The following is a 21,916-nucleotide window of genomic DNA, read 5'->3' as shown; positions in this document are numbered from 1 at the left end:
TATTTTTCCAACCCAAATGAATATTCTTTATTTTTGTGCAATAGCAAATTGAATAATAGTCTACTATGTTTTAATTAAATTTCCAGGTAGACACATTTGTTAAAAGTCCAAATTAAATTCAGCTGTAGCATTCCATAAAAGCAATACTCGTTTGCTAAGCAAATTTTCGATGTATAGATCTCCTGCATACACTTAATACTGTTTTTCATAAACACTACTGTGCTTTCGCATTCCCTCACTGCAGAGTCTCCCATTTATACATCCTGAGCACGCCTTTGGGCCTTCACTACTTTTACTGGCCACTTTATTTAAGATATATGCACTGGTTTAATTTCAGGAGACATTTAAACTTAATTAAAAGTGGTGCAACCTATTTCTAATGCATTTTAAGAGTGGTTTATTTTGTTTCATCATAAACCTGCTCCTAAAGGTATAAACAGACAATCAGGAAAAGGTACCCTGAATAAAAATGTAACCTACACTGGGAGGAAACGGTTGATAACAAACCAGTTTAGTCTTGTGACTCAAGCAAGTCATACAATGTGTGACTTAACAGGTTGCGTCTGGGAATGGAGAAGAGTTGTGTGCATGCGTGCACCGTGAGCCCTTCACTCATTTCCATCAGTGCATTGTGCAATTGAAGGTGGGTTATTTGCAATGCACCTTTTCCAATTTTGAGGCAAATCCTGAAAAATCATAAAATGAAGAATGAGTGACCATTTCAGGGCACAGAGCAACAGCTCAAATACCTCCAAGTTTTCAGACATCCATGCTATTGCAGGCAAGCGGAGACAGATAATGGAATCCAAGGTGCTGGCAGCATTGCATGGTGGTTATCGCTTGTGTTGTAAGAACAGATGCAGTGAACTGTGGACAATGGTTATTTGTAGGGGAAAATTATCTATTTTGAAGGTCCCATGAAAGAAACTGACCTGTTATTAGTCAAAGAAATTATAATTTAGGATTACTGTCTTTCCCTTAAAAGCAGACGCAGCAGCGCAGACAGGAGTGCAGGTACTCTACGTGCGTCTTAGGCTTTCAGACAGCTTCAGCAGCACTTGAAGTTCCCTCCTTTGAAGGAGTTAGTGTGTAAGGCAGCTGAGCCACAGCTGCCAACTGCACACGTGCTTTTCATTCGGCCTAAGCGTGAGGAAAATGGTGCTGGCTGCAACTGTCCTCACCGGGTACGAAGCAAAGGCCAAGAGCACGCTTATAGTAGCTTTGCTACCAAAAGGTAATGCGACAGTGCGACACTTCAATTCCCAACGTGCAAGCTCGCAACCCTCTGCGCCAGCGCCGCAGGCCTTCCCGTGCCTCAAACCTCCCTGCCAAGAGTCCCTACGGGCACGACTAACGGCAGGCCCCTCCACACCGTGCCCTGCGCCGCTAAGGCACCTGCCCGGACACACTGTCGCCCTTCGGCTTCCCGAGGAGCAGCCCGCCGCCCTCTCCCTCAGGTAGCCGGCCCTCGCCCGGACCGGCCAGGCCGCCCCCGGACCCCGTGAGCCCCGCAGACGCCGCCGGGCCGCGAAGGACGCGGAGCAGACGGGCGCGCTCCGGGGCCGGCCCGGACGCCGCGGCACGCGCCAGCGGCGCGGTCTGCCCCCGCCCCGCCGGCGGGGGAGGAGGAAGCCGGCCCCTCCCAGCGTGCCTCGCGCGCGGCAGAGGCCGGCGCGCCTGCGCCCTGCGCGGCCGGCTCCCAGCTCAGCGCAAGATGGCGGCGGGCGCCTCGGACCCCCTGGAAGAGATGCTGCTCTTCTCCGAGGAGGTGGACGAGAAGGCGGTCAGCGACCTGGTGGGCTCCTTGGAATCGCAGCTGGCCGGCGGCCGGGGTTCCACCGAGGCGCCCCAGCCCAGGACCTCCGCCCCGTCCCAGCAGCAGCAGCAGCCGCAGCAGCAGCAGCAGCAGCACCAGGGGAGCCTAGCGGGGGGCAGCAGCCCCGTCCGGCAGCAGCAAGGGCATCCCGCGCCTCCTCCTGCTCCCGGGGCAGAGGAGGCGGCGGGGTGCCCCGAAGCCGCGGAGAGCCGAGCCCCTGCCCAGGGGCCGCTCCCGTCCCCGTCCCCCCCGGCGGCGGCAGCGGCGGCGGCGGCAGCGGCGGCGGCAGGGAGGGGAGTGAGTGTAAACAGTAGTAGTGTGCAGCAATCACATGGAGCGGCTCTCCTCAGCAGCAGCAGCGGCGGCGGCAGCAGCAGCCCCGGCGCGCCCGCCGCCCCTGCCCCGTCGCAGCCCGCTGCCCCCCCGCCCGCCGGCGCCCCTGCCCAGCCTGTCAACAACCATGTGGCTGCCCGGGACGCGGGGAGCCCCAGCCCCGGCGGCAGCGCGCCCGCCGCCGCCGACAGCGCGCCGCCGCAGCGCGCCGAAGCCGCGACCGCCGCGGGGGGGAGCGGGACCCCGGCGGGAGCGGCGGAGGGCGCCGCCGCCGCGACCGCGCCGCTCCCCGGCGAGGCGGCGCCCAACGGGGAGGGCGCCGGGGGCCGGCCGGCGACAGTCCCACCAGTCAGCAGCCACGGCAGAGCCGACGCCGCCACAGCACAGACCAAGCCCGCGCACGGCCCGCTCCCCGCAGTAAACGCACTCAGTAACTCCGCCAGCCCCGCTGCCGGCGCGGCCGCCCCACCGGGACAGGGCTCGGCCGCCAGCTGCGCCCCGCCAGCCCCCGCTGCCGCGGCCCCGGCTGCCGCGCCCAAGCCGGCGGTCAGCGCCGCGGGCGTCGCCAAGGCGGGCGCTGCCCTCCCCGTCGCCCCCGCGGCCCCCCAGGCCCTGTCGCCCAGGCCGGCGCTGGGCGCTGCCCCCAGGATCGTGGCCCCCCAGCTGATCGTGAGGCCGCCTCAGCAGACCACCATCCAGCTGCCCCCCGGCTTCACTATCCCGCCCGGTAAGTGAAAACGCAGCAGTCGCGCGCTCGCCGCTCTTTCTAACCCTTTTTTTCTCGGCTGAGGGGTTTTTTCCCCCTCAAAGTTGTCGCCTTCCCGCTGCTGGACGTGCTGGAAACAAAAGAAGAGCCACCTGTCTGAGGGCGACGTCTGTCAAACAGGCTGCCGCTAATGGGGATGTAATTGGTACGGGACGGGCGGTTGCTAATGCGAAGTAATTGCGACTGTTGTTTGATGAGTTACTTGTTTTATCTTAGGGAGAGAGCGGCAGTCACGGTAAGTTGTTTTGTAATGGTGTAGTGAGTAGGTGTGCACAAGATTAAAAACTGGGGTGTTAGCTAAGAATAATTTTATATGTGTTTTGGAGGACTCTATTTTCTGCTTTTCTTGATAGTCTTGAAAAGTTTTCCTTCTTCAAAGCGTGTCTTCTGCCCTGAATCAGGTGGCAAGAGGCAGGCTAATTTGTGTAATTTAATCTAAAGTTTTTAATTTCAGTAAGTGTGATGGTGTCATTCTGCGCAGTGTCTAGGCAGTCTTGACATAACCAGATTTTATTTGACTCTGAAGTAACCATTATGTCCTGTTTGTTCTTCTCTTAGTTTCTTAACTTTCATTACTAAAAATGTGAGTTCATCAAGGTTGCTAACTAACCAAAACAGTATCCCTTCACGCTAGTGATTCTTACTGTTAATTGTACATTGCTTCGTATGAAATTTTGAAGGGTTCTGTGGTCCCTTACTTAGATTTTCATGTTGCAAAAAGTTGGTAACTTTGTGCCTTCTTGATTTGGGAGATGATTTAACTTTGAACTATTTTTTGCTATTAATATCAGTAGCGTGCTAATATGTGGACCTATTAATGTGATGTGAAATAATGTCTACCACCATATTTCTTAAAAAATATTGTGATATTTATTAGCTAAGTGGAGCAAAAACACAATGACGTAGAAACTTGCTTGTAAGTGAACTTTTAGTAGCTGCGTAGTTTGGCCATAGTTTATGAAAGTCCTGCTCCTGATTCTAATGCTCCAAACATGTAAAACTCAGTGTTTTCATGAAGACCTAACAAACTTGAAACGGGTAAGAGGTTGCTCTTCAGACTGTATTAGTGCCTTTAGCCTTTGATTTCCCGTTGTTAATCTGTTTGATAACTACTATATGCATATGATGTGCATCATAACTTTGCGTACAATTTCTGAAGTTTCTTATGTCAATACTTGGTTCTGCAACTTAATTTTCAAATGGAAGAGAGACAACAGAGCCCTTGAAAGCAATCTGGACCAAGATTTAGAAAATATTATGGAAATAGTACTGTGGAAAGTTATAATTTGAATTTGATTTTATTACAAGTTAGTTTGAAATTCATTATATTTGCATAAACATGAAGAGCGTATGTTTTAAAATGAAGTTATTCAGAAAATTCAATATTATTTTTGAGTTTTTACTCTTTAAATTGGTGAATTCTTTGTAATAAGTTTTGCAACTCCCATATTGTACAAGCAGAAATTTAGAATCAGTTTTTGAAGATAGGTTATTTTAGCATATAATACGTGTAAGTTGTGTATTTCATCCTTACGTGGCTGACAGTAAGGAAAAATTGATTTAATAATGTAGTCAGGTTCTAATTTGTACATATTGCTCAGTAAAAGAAATTTTAAGTTCTCCAAACTGAATTAAAACGTAACATTAATATGTGAACATTTACGCATGTATAGTAGTAATTTTGTCCCCAACTTTTATTGAAACTGTGGCATGTGTTGCAATTAATTTGTCCTTTCCGTGAAATTCTTTTATTCGGGATTAGTTTTAGAAAATTGGAAGATAAATTAACAACGCACCTGTGAAATACAAATAGAATGTCTATTTTTTGATATATGGTGGTAGTCCTTATCCTATGAGGATTTTTATATAAAGTTCACAACATAATCAGAGAAGTGATACTTGTTTGGCCAGTTGGCCATGTAGTAATATTTGTGTGTCCAGATTGTTTGGGAATGGCGTATACCGAATACATCATCTTGCTTACAGAATTTTCTACAAATACAAACCATGAGGTTGGGAGCTTAAATGGCTATAATGGGCCTTAAAAGTTATCTTTTAAAAGAGTTTTTGTGGGTTTCTTTCAACTTTTCTTTTAAAAATTACCCTTTGGACTTTGAAAGAGAGTTATGATCATGGCTTTTGGATGTGGTCCTTGCTGTAGCTCTCTATGCCTTTTTACCTTAAAGCTTGATTTCCACAATCGTTAGTTTGTAGCGGCAGAAATTTGCCATTAGTTTGTGCTTTTAGCAGTGAAGGTTGGCTGGGAGCACCTAAGACTACATGAGTGAGGGCTTTTATTGGCGCTGCAGTTCACTCGTGTTCATCCCTGGATTGGGATTTGTATTGCTATGTCAGAGACTGAAAGAAAGACCTTCTTGGTATGGGGTACTTCTGAAATTTGTTACTTGCTTGTTATAATAGCATTCAAATTTCTTTATCCTCATGGTATGTTGCAAACCTTGTCCCTTTACTGAGGTGTTTTTTTTTTCAGGAAGTTAATGATTAGAAGTGAATGTATGCTTTTACTTCCTTCTTTTTCCCTTGAAAAGTTAAAAAATATGTATGTAGCAATTCACACATTGAGGTAAGTTGTAGAAACAATGTTTACTGACTCTGCTATCAACAGAATAAAAGTGATTTCCTAGATTCGTATTTTTTGGTTCTCCAGTAGTTGCAGGCAAGATGTTTTCCAGTTTATAGACCCATTGTATCCTGTCTGGGTTAAATGATTAAAATGTATTCTGGAACTAGCATAGAAATTCTTTTTAAGTAATCTGGCTGGGGAACAGCTGCTTCGTTCTGACTGAACTAGAGGAAGCACATTACATGCTTTGCCATGTTCTTGAATAAGCGTGAAGCTCCTGACCAACTTCCCTGTTGTCTCCCCTTTTCTGACCTGCTGATTGTGGAAAAACTTAGGGCAAAACTTGATGGCAGTGTCTGCGTTGTGTAGAAGGCCTTTGTGACATGTGTCTCTAGAAAATAATCTGGAAATATTGTCATTTACTTCCAGAAAATGTTAGAAAGCACTTGCCAAGTACTCTGTTAATTTTAAAACGATTCCTTTGGTGATTTTCTGAAAATATCTGCACTTTATCATTTTGTTCTGAGGAATGGTTGTGTTGGTTCTCTGGGCTTGACGATTTTTCTTGATGTCCAAACAACAGGTAGTGCCTCCCAATACAATGGTGGTGGGTACCAAATAAATTCGTGTGTTAATGCTCGACGATTAACTAAATCTCAAATATCGTATATTCCAAAATGTGCCTGGCCTAATGTTTGCATGTACGCATCCCCTAAAGCTGTTGTTTTAGTAAAGCTCTCATCATTGTCCCTGGTACGTTCATACTCAGTTATCTTCTCAGCTACTGGATTGTCATTACAATTTACTATTAATGAATATTTTTTTTGTAATTTTATTTGGCTGACCCTGGCTAGACTGCTGAAAGTCGCTGTATGCCTGTACACTTAGGTGATGGTTTATTTCATCACTGTTATCCATAAAGTGCAGTTATCTGAATCCCAAACAGAATTTGGTATTAGTTTTTGTCTGCTAGTGGGGGCTCCTTTTCTTCTTTGAAAGAAAATCTCATGTTACATGAGAAAAAAAAAACCACAAAACAGTATAATGTACAGTGCTACAGAATCACAGAATGGTAGGGGTTGGATGGGACCTCGAAAGATCGTCTAGTCCAACCTCCCTGCCAGAGCAGGACCACCTAGAGTAGGTCACACAGGAATATGTCCAGGCGGGTTTTGAATGTCTCTAGAGAAGGAGACTCCACAGCCTCTCTGGGCAGCCTGTTCCAGTGCTCTGCCACCCTCACAGAGAAAAAGTTTTTCCTTATGTTGATGTGGAACCTCCTATGCTCCAGCTTGCACCCGTTGCCCGTTGTCTTGTCATTGGCCATCACCGAGAAGAGCCCAGCTCCATCCTCCTGACACTCGCCCTTTATGTATTTATAAACATTGATGAGGTCACCCCTCAGTCTCCTCCCCTCCAGGCTAAAGAGACCCAACTCCCTCAGCCTTTCATCATAAGGGAGATGTTCCACCCCCTTAATCACCTTTGTGACTCTGCACTGGGCTCTTTCAAGCAGTTCCCTGTCCTTCGTGAACTGAGGGGCCCAGAACTGGACACACCATTCCAGATGCGTTAATTTTACTCTGTATTCCATAGTTAGATAGTTCTTAATATATAATTCTTCAGATTATTCTTTATTCTATAGTTACTATTACTTTGTTCTCATTAGGTATGGTTTTGGTGCGCACGGATGCTGGACAGCTTGTAATGGTGCCTCAGCAGGCTCTAGCACAGGCTCAAATGCAGGCTCAAGTACAAACGCAGGGCCAGGGTCCTGCCAGCATTTCGCCTAGACTTTCAGTGCCCACAACTGGCCCTGTTTTTCGCCTATCAACAACTCAGGTACGTCTGGCTTGAATTCACTTTTGTGCATTATGTTTTCCTCTGTCTTACATATTAGTAGCTCATATGTTTTTGCAAATGTGCTTTTCCCCCCTTTTTTTTTTGTTGTGAAAACATGAAATACTTATTCAAATGCAGTTTGTCTTCTGAGGCCTAGGAATTTTTTTTGTATTTCAGAAAAAAATCTACTTTATAGAGTCTCTCAAGACCTTGTTCAAACTGTGAGATCATTGACGGCTAGAAGGCTCAGTCTTAGCTAGGACTTAGTTTGGACTGTATACCACTGGTTCAGTAAGTGCCCCTTGCTCCTCAGAAGGGGAAGCATTGTGATATCCCAGCATGCTGAATGGATGCATGGGATAGCTAGATTTCACTAGAAATCAGAAATGAAAAAGCCAAGCACATTCAATACAAGGATTTTCAATAATTAACTTTTCTAATATACTTTATTAGAAAGAAAGTTTTGGTTCCTTTGATTCACCTCTGGGTGTGATCTGTCTACACTTAAAGTTTTGTCTGTGTCATGACTACATTTCATTTTGTATATGGATTGACAGGATAGTGTGCTTTCCTACCCCGAACTCTTCAGTGGAGTGTGTTTATTTCAACTCGGAACTGATTTCCAAGGGTGAAGGTGTATTGTTTTTTAAATTACTTGGTAGGCTGCGTTGTAGGGAGGCTGTTTAGCTTCAGATTATTTGGGGCTAGAGCTGAATTACGTTACTAAAAAGTAGAAGCAAACATCTTTGCATGTTAGTACAGGGCAGCTGTTGCATAGTAATAACAGGCAGAGTTTAAGGTAGTTTTGCCTAAGGTCTGTGTTTGCAGAAGTGATAAGTAATTCTGAGTGGAAAAAGAGGAAGAGGATGCCTTTATAATTTTTTGATTGATTGTTCTATAGGTTGCTTGAAATAACTTAAACATGTATTTCCTGATGTTTTAACATTTGATTACTGTCCCATTATATGCTTTGTGCATCACACCATATTTATAGTCTAAAAGAATTTTAAGTATAATTCAAAAATGAAAATAATTATAAACTTTACAGATGAAAAGGAAGCCAGATAAAATTGGGGAATTTAAAATGTTAATAACATGAGGTAATCCAAAACACAGAGTAGCCAACTAGAATGTAGGTTTTCAAAATGAGTGTCACTAGGAGTATTGCAGCTCAATGGAATGTATCTCAGGAAAGACATAAATAAAAGCCTGGAAACACTTGAAGAACTTTGTGCTCTCAGAAAAGAGGCAAGTGCAGTATTGGATGGAATTCATGAAAGAACTCTTCACAGAAAAGGCAGCTGTTTAATATTTAAATTTGTGATATCTGGAAGGATAAGACGACTTGTAGAAACCTTCAAAAATAAATGTATTTCAGGAAAAATAAACAGAAGAGATAAGGCCTGTGTTAATTTTGAGAGTTTTCTTGACTAGTTTGATGACAACAAAAATCCAGACAAGTTCTTCTTTTCAGTTTGTATGTCTGTCTTTGGTTGTTCGGGACTTTCTTTGTGAATAAGTACAATCAGTTCTTTAGTAGTGACTTACAAGGGACTGTATAGCACACATTCTAGCAACGAATCCTGAGAAAGTTCATAGCATAAATGCAAAACAGAAATTGTGGGGTGGGACTGTACCAAGAATATGATCTCAGTCTGTTAAAATGAGTTAGTTTCAGCTGTTTCTGTTTCATACTGTTAATTTTGATGTAACTTAAATTGCTGTGGCCAGCACACATAATTAAAATTCAGATTGGAAACATTCATAGCAAATTAAATATTAACCAATTTTAGTTTGAAAACATTTGAGGAATACACCTTTATTGAACATAGAATCTTAGGAAGCATACAGAAATGTAGACCGACTGCTTGACTGTGTGTGTTCAGTCTTTATTAGAAGACTGGAGTTTGGATCCCAAAGTCAACCTTAAGATGTACGCACAGCAAATGTTGGGAGTTGATCATGTTGGCCTCAGGCAGCTGTTCTCTAGTTATATGAAGCAGTTAAGGTTGCAGAAAGAGTATAATCTGACTTGCTGGACTTAGGTAAAAATAATACTGTGAGGATACTGCATGTTCATGTGTTTGTAGAGATACCTAAAATCTGAAGGAGTGCAGATATTACAAAGGTGTAATTGTTTTTGTGCAGGGTTCTGCACAGGTAAATACCCCCCTGCGTTACAGATATTCCTTTACGCTTGTTAGTGCTAATAAGCTGGTTGAGAATAGAGGATACCAGCAACGTGTTATGAATGATGTCTTACAGGATGCGAAAGTTTGATTATTTTAGCATAGCGGGATTAGAGTCATGGTATTGTAGCTTGTCAGGATTCATCTCCTTTGACAGATCTTTGTGATAGCTGCCCAAACGGTACTGCATCATTTCTTCATGTGTTGTAATTAACAAGGATAAGGAATAATTAATATCATTCTTAGGAAATTTATATTGACCTTCTGTGACTCTGCATGTGATCTGCAGACTCTTCTTTCATTCTGACAGCGCTTATGGTTTATATATGTTTGACCTTAGAGTGCTCTTTAAAAATTATGGTTGACAGCCTATTAAAACTGTATTGTAAAGGTTTAAATTCTAAAGGTTTATCATATCAGAAATGGACACTAAACTTATGTTGCATTAGGTAGATGGTTTAAAACCATCTATAAGAGACTATTCATTTGTTTTCTGGAGGAAGTGTCCAGTGGAAAATATTATGCTAAGGTTTTAGAAGTGTCAGTTATTTGTTTGAGTAGTCATTAAGATTAAGCAAGGGATCAAGTTCCAAAATACAGGAAATTGTATGTAATGAAAAATAATGTTTTCAGTGAGTTTATAATTAAGCTTTTTTCTTTCACAATCAAATTCTGATCTGTCACAAAGCTAAATTCTAGGAATTAAAATTTTCAGTAGGAATTTAAAATGTCTGGAAAATAGTGTATTACATTTTTATGTCTATGAAGTATAATATGTCTATATAATATTAATGGTTGGACTCGATCTTAAAGGTCTTTTCCAACGTAAATGTTCTATGATTCTGTGATATTCAAGAGTCCTAGTCCCCGCTGCAACTGAAACACAGCAAAATTGTGTGTGCAATTAGCTCAAGACAGAATATAAACATTGAGTCCTACAAAATATTTTGCAAGATTGATGAACATTGCAGGCTATGCAGTTTTAACCTCTAGAATATGAAATACCTCTTTCTCCAATATGTTAGTGGAATGATTGTTATTTTACTGTGCAGAGTTCAAATTTACTATTAAGTTTTTATTCAGATATTTGAAATAGCTTTATTTGGATTAAAATGCAGCGTGTTTTAAATGTGTCCTGGTTTGGGAGAGCATCTGTCACTTGTTAGTGGCCAGCCCAGCCTTAAGCTGTGACAAAATGTGTAGAATTTAGTCATGCACTTCAGTCACTGAGTTTTTGTTTCACTCTACTTTTACCTATGTAGAAAGTCTATGCAGGTGGAAATTTGCCGTCTGCCATAACTATTCTAGGAAATAGTGTATTCCTATGAAGACCATATCAGAAAAAGGCATAGCTTTTGTGCTTCATAGGCATTATGGTTGCTTTTCTTCAGATTGTCCTAATTTTTAGCCAGTGTCACAAGTTACTCAGCAAAGTGATTGTTTTCAGTGTTGATTTGTATACGCTTTAAATAGTAGTTGTGTTAAGAAAGTGTGTTATGAGCTATGTAGTTAGATGCAAACCAGAGGTTATTAAATAACATGCTAAAGAAATTGCAAAAGCTGGTAGTTACTTTTGGCAACTTGTTAAGAAGTGTTGAAAGTGATAACTGGAGACTATAAAAGGAATTACGAATTACTTTTTAAAAAACGACAAGAAAGATTGTCTGAAAAATTATCGAAAGTGTTCATCTAAATTTGAAAGCTTTGAATCTTCCCTCGGCAACTAAGTAATTCCTCCTTCACTCTCAAAAAAGGAGGAGGGGAAAATAAGGCAATGTTTTAAATGTTCTTTAACGAGACTGACTTGATCAATACATACAGAGCTGTCTGGATTCTAAACTACTTCTGCGGTGATACAACAAGGTTTTCTTCCCATATCCCAGGGCCATCATTTGCTAGATCTTCTCGCAGCTGCTTGGGAGAAAAATGAATCAGGTTTCCCGTGAACATTCCTAGAGCTTCAGCAGCTGGGCTTATATCCAAGACAGTATGTGAGGAAGGAGCCACCTTTCTCTAGGAACAATGGAAGCTGCTGAAATAGAGAAAGCGTAGTCTGTTTTTCCCTTAGGATTTAGTGTATGGGCTTAGGATAATGCTTTCCTTAAAGACAGTGCCTTTATCCTTACATGTTGCATTGCTGAAGGTTCAGAAGTCATATATCTGTATACAGTAGTATTTCCCTTTGTAGGGAATTGGTAACAGCAATCCCTCTTCCCTTCCCAAGTTTAAAAAAACAAGATGCATTTTGATTGCAGTGCCAAACACAAAAGTTCAGAAAGATTAAGATACATAACTTCCCGTTCATCCTACATTAATCTCTTCTGTACATGTGCAGTGAATTAGTCTTTGCATGATAAATGCACAAAGATAAAAAGTTCAGCTAGACAATCAAGGCATACAATTGATGTTGCACAGCAGACTGATATCTGATGTTTCTTACATTTTGAGAGCTCGGCTTTGCTATTTAAGTTATTGTTTGACTTCTATTGTTTGTAATACCTTTGTCTCGGGTTTTCTTGCAGCTTTTAGGAGTAGAGGATGTAAGCAAATGTAGTACAGCTTTGGGGACAATTTTACATTAGGTTCTTGGAAGAAGATTATCCATTTTGAAAGGAAGACTTGGATTCCTCTTGACTCTTAGGTGGGGTAATCTTTGATCAGACATTTAGTTAGGCTACTCTCAATTGCTGCTGTGTAAAATATGAATAAAATCTGCTTGTTTCAATTCCTAGTGGAATTCTGGAAAACTGGCTAGTCAGAATAAGCAAGTACCTTGTGGGAAGTGTCTCAATTCTGATCAGTTTAATGCCAAGCTCAAAGGCTCTGGAGCATGGGCGTGTGTCCCAAAAGGATGTACAATGTCTGAAGAACAGTCTCAGAACTAGTCAAATGGGTTCAATCAAAAGAATCAGAATCTGAAAATAACAGAATAGTACAGAGAAAGCAGTAATCGAGAGAAGTACCTGTAATAGGAAAACGTACTTGATATTTTAATGATCTTTTACAGTCTTTTTGGTTTCTTTAAGTAAAATATTCAAGAAAAGCATGAATAGGTACAACTGTACCATATAATAGTTTTTGTTTAGGTCCAATTATAAGATTGTATAGGACTCTAATGGGTGAATATTAACTACAGCTAACTACTTAGGGAAAAATTACTGCAAAATATTCAGGTATATAAAACCAAAACATTTTTTGTATTGTGAATGTAAATTCATCATCTTGGTGCAGCTACGAGAGGCTTGCCTGTTTTAAATCGGTATCTGGTATTTTACATGGACGTACTCTGTCTTCCATGACAATTATATTATAAAAATCTTTTGATGCATTGAGAAGCACAATTTTTTTGTACTGTGAATACTTTTTCAGTGATAACGTGCTTGTTTGAAAAAACATATTTAATGAAATAAAAAAAATTGGATGTTTAAAGCAAATGCTGGTTTGAGTTAACTGTGCATAATTTTAACGGAACAATGTTGTCCTTCTTCATCATTTAGTTTCTTTTAAGTTTTTGATTGACGTTAATTTTAGCTCAATATTAAAAATTATTAATTAATATTAATCTGCTACAGGATCTTAGTTAAGGTACAGGATTTTTAGGAAACAAGCTATAGTTTGATGGAACTTTGGTTGATCTTAGAAAAAATTTGTTCTGGATTCTTGTATTACAAGCAGGTCAAATAAGTGCAGGTTTGCTTGCATTACTATATTCTTCAGCGATAAGAAGTAAATTCTTAAGTCTTTTAAAACTGATTAATTAGATTGCATTAAATTTTTGTCTCCGTATCTCGTTTTGAAGCTTGTACTTGTGAAATTATGAAAAATAGGTAGGTGCTGCCATCTAGTTTTTCTTTGCTGCGTTTCTTTTGTTTATCTACATTTTTCATTTGTACAGTTTATGGCTTTTCATGCTTTTGATGCAGATTTTGTTTGCTGTTTTTCAGCATCTTAATACTGTGTTGCTTTTACATTCGTAACCAAAAAGCAAAAAATAAGTTACTTATTTTAAATTATTTTTAATTAAAATTATTTTATCTTAGTTACAAAATTAAAGTGCTGCTGTACACCAAGAATATAAAGTGAGAATCATACAGAAAAGACAAATGTTATCTTGGCCAATAATATTTTATTATGGAGTACATCAGATGAAATAGTGTATATTGGAATTTTCATAAGACTGCTGCTGAAAATGGATTAGGTCATAGAGTTTACTAATGTTTTTGTTTCAACTTTGATTCAAAGTGTGGTTTACACTGTTAAGTTACTTTGTATATTTTTAGCGTCAGAAAAGGTAGTTATGTGTAGTTTCATGGTTTAGTCCAAATACTTAGGCACGTAAGTGGGCTACTTAATAATTCTTCTGCTACAAATGTGATTACCAATCACTTGAATTTTGTTTTCATTGCATAAATAGTCAAATCAATACATACACATGTATTTTTAAGAAAATTAAAATTCTTTTCTAGCCTTGTTTTTTCTTGCTTTAGGCATTTTTCTAACTTCTACTCTTCAGAATTTCAAGTTTGTGATATAATCTTTGCTAGTTTGTTTTCTGTGTTTTGATATTTGCTTTCTGTTAAGTTTCACTTTATAGTCCTTTTTTAAAATGAAAAGTGCTGAATCACCTGCTCTGGAAATGGCTGTATTTTTGCTATGAAATATACTCAATGCGGGCAACAGCAGCTTAGTCTTTGCCACCACATGTGATGTTGAGAGCAGTTCTAAACTTGGCTGGTGTTTTACAAGCTGCTGTTCTTGCTAAAGCAGAGCCTTTCAAATCTGAGATAGTACTGGTAGTATACTATGCCTGTGTTTTCAGCAGTGTTGGTATTTTTTATGTTGTCTTTTAGTTTTGGTAATTTTTTTTCTCGTTTATTGATGTCTTTTATTTTCTTTGCTGTTTTTCACACCCTTTTTGTTATTCTGACAAATACTTGTTTCATTTTTTGCGGAAATTTTAAGGAAATTGATGAATCTTTATTGTTGCCTGAGGTGCATTACCATTATAATCAAATAAGCTATTCTGTACTATTTCTTTTGTATAGACAGTTTTTGGGCTTCTTGTGCAATATTCTGGAGAAGACATTTGTGTTAGCAGGGCAGGTAGGTTGGAAGGTCAGAGAAAGTAAAAAAATGTGTGGTCTCCACTGCTTTAACCACAAAACCATTTTCCTTCCTTTCCTTCGTGGTGAGTGAATCTTTTTTGTATAAGCAGATATAAGTTCTCACTACTTAATGTTCTACTGGTTACATTTTCTTAGCATTAACAATTTTTTAAAACTTCTTAGAAAACACTCAAACGTTAGTAAGGCTGTAAAATTAAATATGCAAAGATTGGGAAATGCTATTAAGAACGTTCCTGAGCAGTCTAATAGTGGCTCCCATGTCCAAGTGCATTATGCTGCTTGACCGTATACTACTGTTATTTTTAATTCCTGCAGTGTGTAGGCTGGACAGTCTTAATTAATGAAGAATTATGTAACATTTTGTCTCCACTGTTCAGTGGGTCGCTTCAGGCTTATTTGCTGCACACTAAGACCCCCTCTGAAGTGGGAATTAATAACCAAGCAGGGTTTTTTTGTGAAGCTTATCCCTATAACAACTTTCTCAATAATGCAGTTAATGGGATTATTAGCCTTTTTTTTTATAAATAGAAGACAGATCCTAATTGTCTCTATTTTAAATGTTAAATTAAAAATACTGGTTATTTTTTTTGTGTTCAGTTTGACTTCACCATCTTCAGTTGCAGCCGTGACCACTCCTGGTCACAAACTTCACGTTTCAAGTTATGCACTCATAAATATATGGCATAATGTTGATTACAATAGATTATCTATATATGCATGCAGCAGAAGCACCGAGCAGTTGAGGCAGGGGTAGACTCTAATTGTAGTGCCAAAATTCAGCTGCTTTTTATCCACCAGATTCTTTGGATGAATCCTCATGATTATAGATGGACCAGCCACTTCACCAGAGAATGAGAAAGTACCTTGTTAATGGATTATATAGGTATTTGCTTACACCAACAGGATGCTGAGACTTCAGAGGCAGGGGTTCTGGTTTCTGAAGGTTTTCTTTGGTGGGCCCAAGCTCCTCTGCCTGTCTTGTCTAATTGCTCTCAGTCCCGCGTCTTTCTCCCCTATTATTTGAGTCTGTGAACCCAAAAGGGACATCAAAAATATGAGGAACACAGCAATGTCTCCCTGCTTTGGGTTCTGATGCTTGACTCTAGTGATGCTGTGGTGTCCCAGAACTGTGGTAGTGATGAAGGTTCTGCCTTTGTTGGCTGACTTTTTAGAGATTCTGCCTCCAGTCATTTTCTGCAATTGTGTGCAAATGTCAAGTTTTGAAAGGGTTAGTACTTTGGCTCAGTTTGGCTTATTTTTACCAGAGTGAAAAAAATCAAATCCCTGACATACAAATTGCTCTGCGTCTGATGTTTAAGTGCATATTCCAGATGAACCACAACCAAAAGAATTGAGAGGCAGTCAATAAGCATATGAAGTTTCTCCATTAACTCTTCAGAACTTTGATGGAGTTTTAAGTATTGGAAAACAGAGTTTGGTAATGGGGAGTGTTGTGATACCTTGATAGCAGGTATGGTTACCAGCTGTACTTGTAAGAAAGGTTGTATAAATTAGTTACTTGAAAATGATATGGTGGGTTGACGCTGGCTGGATGCCAGGTGCCCACCAAAGCTGCTCTATCATTCCCCTCCTCAACTGAACAAGGGAGAGAAAATATAACAAAAGGCTCATGGGTCAAGATAAGGGCAGGGACATCACTCACCTGTTACTATCGTGGGCGAAACAGACTCAACTTGGGGAAATTAGTTTGATTTATTAGCGGAGTAGGATAATGAGAAATAAAACCAAATCTTAAAAACTTGTTCCTGGGTTTAACTTCACTCTGTATTTTCTTTATCTCCTCCCCTCTCAGCAGTACAGGGCGACAGGGAATGGGGGTCGTGGTCAATTCATCACACATTGTTTCTGCCATTCCTTTCTCCTCAGGGGGAGGACTCCTCACACTCTTCCCCTGCTCCAGCATGGGGTCCCTCCCGCAGGAGACAGTATTCCATGAACTTCTTCAGCATGCGTCTTTCCAGTGGGCTACAGTTCTTCACAAACTGCTCCAACATGGGCCCCTCTCTGGATGGGTCCACAGGTCCTGCCAGGATCCTGTACCAGCATGACCTTCCCACAGGGTCGTAACCTCCTTCAGGCATCCACCTGCTCTGGTGTGGGGTCCTCCACGGGCTGCAGGTGGATATCTGCTCCACTGTTAACCTCCATGGGCTGCAGGGGCACAGCCTGCCTCACCATGGGCTCCAGGGGAATCTCTGGTTCAGCACCTGGAGCACCTCCTCCCCTTCCTTCTTCACAGACCTTGGTGTCTGCAGGGTTGTTTCTCTCTCATACTTGCACTCCTCTCTCTGGCTGCAGTTGCACAGTTGTTTTTTTTTCTTCCTTAAGTGTGTTATCACAGAAGTGCTACCACCGCCACTGATGGGCTTGGCCTTGGCCAGCGGCGGGTCCATCTTGGAGCTGGCTGGCGTTGGCTCTGTCAGACACAGGGGAAGCTTCTAGCAGCTTCTCACAGAAGTCACCCCTGTAGCGCCCTGCTACCAAAACCTTGCCATGCAAACCCAATACAAATGAGCTACCGGATTTGATCTTTAGCTTATGCTTCTGCCAGTGCCTGCAATCCCACTTTTAAGTTTTCTCTTTAAGACTGTCTTTTATTATTTGAGGCATCAGGGCATCTTAGCATGGCCTAGTTTGTTTGTAAGAAGTCTTCTGGATTAATGATTAAAAATAAAACTGAGTTTTATTTCAGATTTTGCAAATTTAAATCTAAACTTAAAGGTCATATTCTGCTAAAATTGAGTTTTGCATGAATACCTAGCAAAGCCATGTATTGGAAGACACGTAAAGAACTGTCATGATGTGTATCGTGATAAACTTGCTGTGATAAACTTCATTGTGATAAAATGTTTGTTCAAGTGCTATTGGCATATTTTCTTTCTTCTTTTTGTGGTTGATAGTGGCTGAGTTGGTTAACAGGACTGATCATGAAAAATATAAGCAACATACTTGTCCAAAGTAAGCTGTCTTGCTTTGTAGTGCAGAGACTGTGTGGCTGGTACCCTGGGTGTTCATCAGTAGGTGGTACTCTAGTACAAAACACAAGTATACCACAAACCTGTTTCCAAGGATTTACGTACATCAGTGTACTAACCTGTGGCAGTTTAAATTGTCTTGATTTTTATAAAGCTGTGACTACACAATACAATCCCTAAAATTGGTGTAGTCCTGTCTTGGCAGTGACAAGTAATCCCCAGGTATTTTGGCATATTTTCTCCATATTCAAGTGGCCTGCTTTTTCAAATGCAGCCTTGTATATTCCTTCAAATATAGAGGCAGCTTGTTTGTGCGCAGCAGGTCAATGCAATTCATTCCTGTTTGTGCCTCGAGCTTTGCCTCTCTATTGGTGTGTCCAGACCTCTGGGGAGAAGGTCTACATACAGAAGTGAAGAGCAAGTTATTTAGGGAGTGAGTTTACAGGAGACAGACTAATTCCACACTGACTTCTTCTGTGAACGGTTCTAATACACACTGACTGCCTTTGTGGAAGTGACTTGTTGCAGGCTGAAACCAGAGTCACTGGCAAGTTATCTGCATGACCTGTGCAGACAGAAAGAACCTTGGGACATTCCCCCTCCAGGCTGGCCAGAAGTGAGCCAGATCCGTTTTGAAATCCTTATTTCCACTGTAGCACTGTGCTGTGCTCCACTTACCATTTCTGATCTCTCTCTGTGGACAGACCAGCTCAAGTCTGTATACAAAAGGCTGTCTTAAGCATTCTTAAGTGTCCCGGTGGAGGTTGGTGGTGGATTATATACTGTATTCACTCATGTTCTAGTTTGCTGCCTGTTAATGTCTCAGTACGGGGAGAAAGCCTCTTAAACATTGCTTTCATGTATTTTGGAAATGTAAAAATATGTGCTATGTCCAATCATACAATACAGTTACTTTTGAAAATATGTTCCTTTCTAAGGCTTTCCTGGTAATTTTGAAATTTAATAGCATCATACCAAACCTTAGCAGTTTTTCTTAGAAGAACATTATAAATTCTTTTAGATTGTTCCAGTAGGAGCTCAACACATTGAGTTATGATTTTTTTAGTATAATGTTGATAATTTTTGTTTTCTTTTTGATGGATTTCTCATGAGACCTGTTTATAGTTTTTATTTTATAGAAAACACAGCTATTTGTTTCTAAATAGTTTTTACCAGTTCTTCTTGAAGTGTTTGTGTTGGGAGTCCTTATAGTGTCTTCTGGCAACTTGTAGCTGTCATTTGAAGATCATTGCCACAATACTTCAGAGTTTATCTAGGCAAGTTCCTTGTTATGTTTCTCATCCACTCATTTTGTACTTACCTTTTTAACATTCATGAGTTTTGGAACCACGTTAGTAAACTGTTGCATTAGTTTGCAGTTCTTTGGTAATAAAGCTTTTTCTTTGTATCCAACACATTAATAGATTTTACCGCCATTTTGTATCAAAGGCTTTTGTCACTACTGATTTTTAAAACCGAGGGTGAATTTAGTCTTCATGTTGTACAGTTTGCTGCTGTGGTCTGGCACAGTGGAAGACATACTTAGTTGGTCAATACGCTGTTATGGTACTGAAATTTTATATTTTGATTATATACAGTTTTGTTTTCAAGTATGTTTCTGTGATGAATTGTGGGCATTTATTAGCTGAGAAGAATTCTCTAGCTAGCAGTCTGAGCTATGTATTTACAGATTTCTGGCTGCAGATCTTTCTTGGAACTGAGTAGCTGCCAGAGGTTTGCCTGGTTATCTACTTGCTTTCTAAATCCTCACCTCTGGAAGCCCTTGCTGACAAGAAGGGGGCAGATATCACAGGCATGCTGTATTTTTAGGTTGGGAGCAAATGAACAAGATACACAGTTTATGTTTTTAAATGCAAATATTCATCAGATAAATATATTTTCATTCAACCAGTATTTTAAGGAAACTGAAGCAAGTGGTCTTCTTTACAATGGAGAAAAGACCTATGGTATTTAAAAACAGGAAAAGCTTATATTATACTTCTTCAAAAAATATAGACAATTCTACTTATTCATGATGATGCTGTTTGTTGCCTCTAGGCTGTCTTCAGTATGGAAGACATTCCTCGTCAAGATTTTAAAAATCTTGAAAGCTGTCCAAACAACAACAACAAAAAAAGGTTTTGTTCAGATGTCAGGTAGATTTTTTTTATTTTTTTTTCCTTCCCCCTTTTTTTCCCAAGTGCAGAAGATTGATATCCAGTAGATGATGTTGCTGGACTGATTGGTAAGGAATGCTTGGGGCTTTGAATGCCTGCCTGGGCCTCTGTTCCTTTCGGAGATCTCTTAAGTATACTGGATGTTCTTTGAAGAAGTATTTTTTGTATGTTTAACAGACAATGCAAGAATCTAAAAATAAGCCGTTCTTCATAAAAATAGTAATTATAGACATACACCTTAAAATGTAAATCAAGGAAAATTAGTTTTATTTTGTGAGAAACAATATTGTCCATGATTTATTACTCTAGTCGCTTAGAAAATTTGTCTTTTCTAAGTATGTGTTTGAATGCAAATCTTAATAAATGCAAGTTACAAGAAACCAATGGGGCCTTAATTTTTAATAACAAGGAGTTCAGTGGTTCTGCTTTTGTCCTAATTGCCTTATTGTATGATGTATTTGTTCCATAATGGTATTTACATTCCTGTAGGATTAAATAAGAACTTTCCTGGAGACATTTTTTTATTCCTAAATCTTGACCTTTTATATGATGCTAAGAGATTTCAGTCTCCCAATTAAAGTAAATTACAAAACCAATTAATATATTAGCTACATGAGACAAATATACTGAGTTGTAGGGTATGCTACTGAGTGAAATGCTGAAGCGAGTCATTTTTCCTTTCTCTGTGCTTAACATTCCAGTTGCTGTCTGGTTACGGAGTGTGGGTTCTCTGTACTTAACATTCCAGTTGCTGTCTGGTTACAGAGTGTGGGTTCTATGACAAAGATTCTCCAAATGCTTAAGACTTGATTTCTGTGCAAGTTAATTTCTATATAATTTAAACTGAAATTATTTTGAAGATATTTTTCTGCTCTCTGAATTTCTCTCCGTATTATTTTTCTTCAAGAAAATGCACTAGAATGGGCCACTAAATACCGAAAGGACCAATATGTGGTACTGGCAATTATAAACTCAAATATTATAGAATCTTAGAGTAGTCTGGGTTGGAAGGGCCCTCTAAAGGTCATCTAGTCAACCCCCCTGCAGTGAGCAGGGATGTCTTGAGCTAGATCAGGTTGCTCAGAGCCCTGTCCAACCTGACCTTGAATGTTTGAAACTGAAATATTGACGAATACTGACATGTAAATATTACAACTGAACTAATACATCAATGTAATATCAGTTTTTTGGAGGTCACATCCTATTTTTTCTAATCTTTTCCACATAGCTGTATGAGAAATAGCTTTTAGGAGAAATATTGCAAACATATCATTGAATATAAGAAAGCTCATTTTTTGCATTATGTGTGAGTATATATTTAAGAATGTATTACTGAGTTTGTTTTTTTCAGCATTAATAATGATTATTCGTGTAATCACTATTATTAAAATGTCTTGGAGATCTAGGTACCAAGGAGAGAAAAATAAGTAAAATGCTTATTTTGCCTTTATTAGCAACCAACTTCTGTAGCTACATCTACTGTCCGCCTAGGACTTCCAGTGCAAGCCAAAGTTGTTCAGTCGACTGCTACACCTGTCAGCGCTACATCTGCTGCGACTCTGCCAGGAGGCTCTATTCTTTCACATACCACAGTAAGTAGTAACAATATAAAAAGCAAAAGATGCATGAAGAAAAGGATGTTTCTAATTACATGGGGTTTTTTAAGTGAATTTTAATGTTCATGTGTTTTTGTTACAAACATAATCCCAGAAATTAATAATGTATAGTCAGACTGTGTTATGCAGGTGCTGAGTGATAGCCTAGGTCTTATTTTCTGGCGTTTACTGGGTGATAAAAAATTTTGGGGTGGTATAAATTCAGTTTTAAGCGTGTTTGGTTTTTTTTTTAAAGAAAAATCTTAAATCAACTGGACTCATAAATACTGTTTGAGTGGTGGACGTGCTGCACTTTGTACCCTGCCAAGAGCTGTAGTATCTGCTGCGTGGTCACCAGTGCCGCAGGATGCACAGCATTACATGTGGCATCACAGTGCCGGTGCCTGGGTCAGCTGCTTCTGTGTCTGTGCCCAAGATAGAGCAAAGCTCTGCAGTCAGGCTGGTTTGGGAGGTCCTGGTAGCTTCTGCTCA

General features: G+C 40.3%; 1 protein-coding gene across 2 annotated transcripts in view; it reads left to right on the top strand.

Moving 5' to 3' along the window:
- The first annotated feature begins 1,699 nt into the window (after positions 1–1,699).
- The window catches only part of LOC147415015 (transcription initiation factor TFIID subunit 4-like), a 145,217-nt gene continuing 125,000 nt past the window's right edge, over positions 1,700–21,916 (top strand). The window contains exons 1-5 of one of the 2 annotated variants that reach the window (XM_086469152.1): positions 1,715–2,157; positions 2,263–2,467; positions 2,627–2,876; positions 7,169–7,341; positions 21,284–21,421. In XM_086469152.1, the coding sequence (XP_086325278.1) occupies positions 1,715–2,157; positions 2,263–2,467; positions 2,627–2,876; positions 7,169–7,341; positions 21,284–21,421 (1,209 nt within the window). Of the gene's footprint in view, positions 2,877–7,168; positions 7,342–21,283; positions 21,422–21,916 lie in introns of both variants that reach the window. The other variant, XM_086469153.1, reaches the window with a different exon arrangement.

This window comes from Leptosomus discolor, chromosome 8 (assembly GCF_034619465.1).
Source record: "Leptosomus discolor isolate bLepDis1 chromosome 8, bLepDis1.hap2, whole genome shotgun sequence".
Classification (NCBI taxonomy): domain Eukaryota; kingdom Metazoa; phylum Chordata; class Aves; order Leptosomiformes; family Leptosomidae; genus Leptosomus; species Leptosomus discolor.
This window is presented reverse-complemented; position numbering and strand designations above follow the sequence as displayed.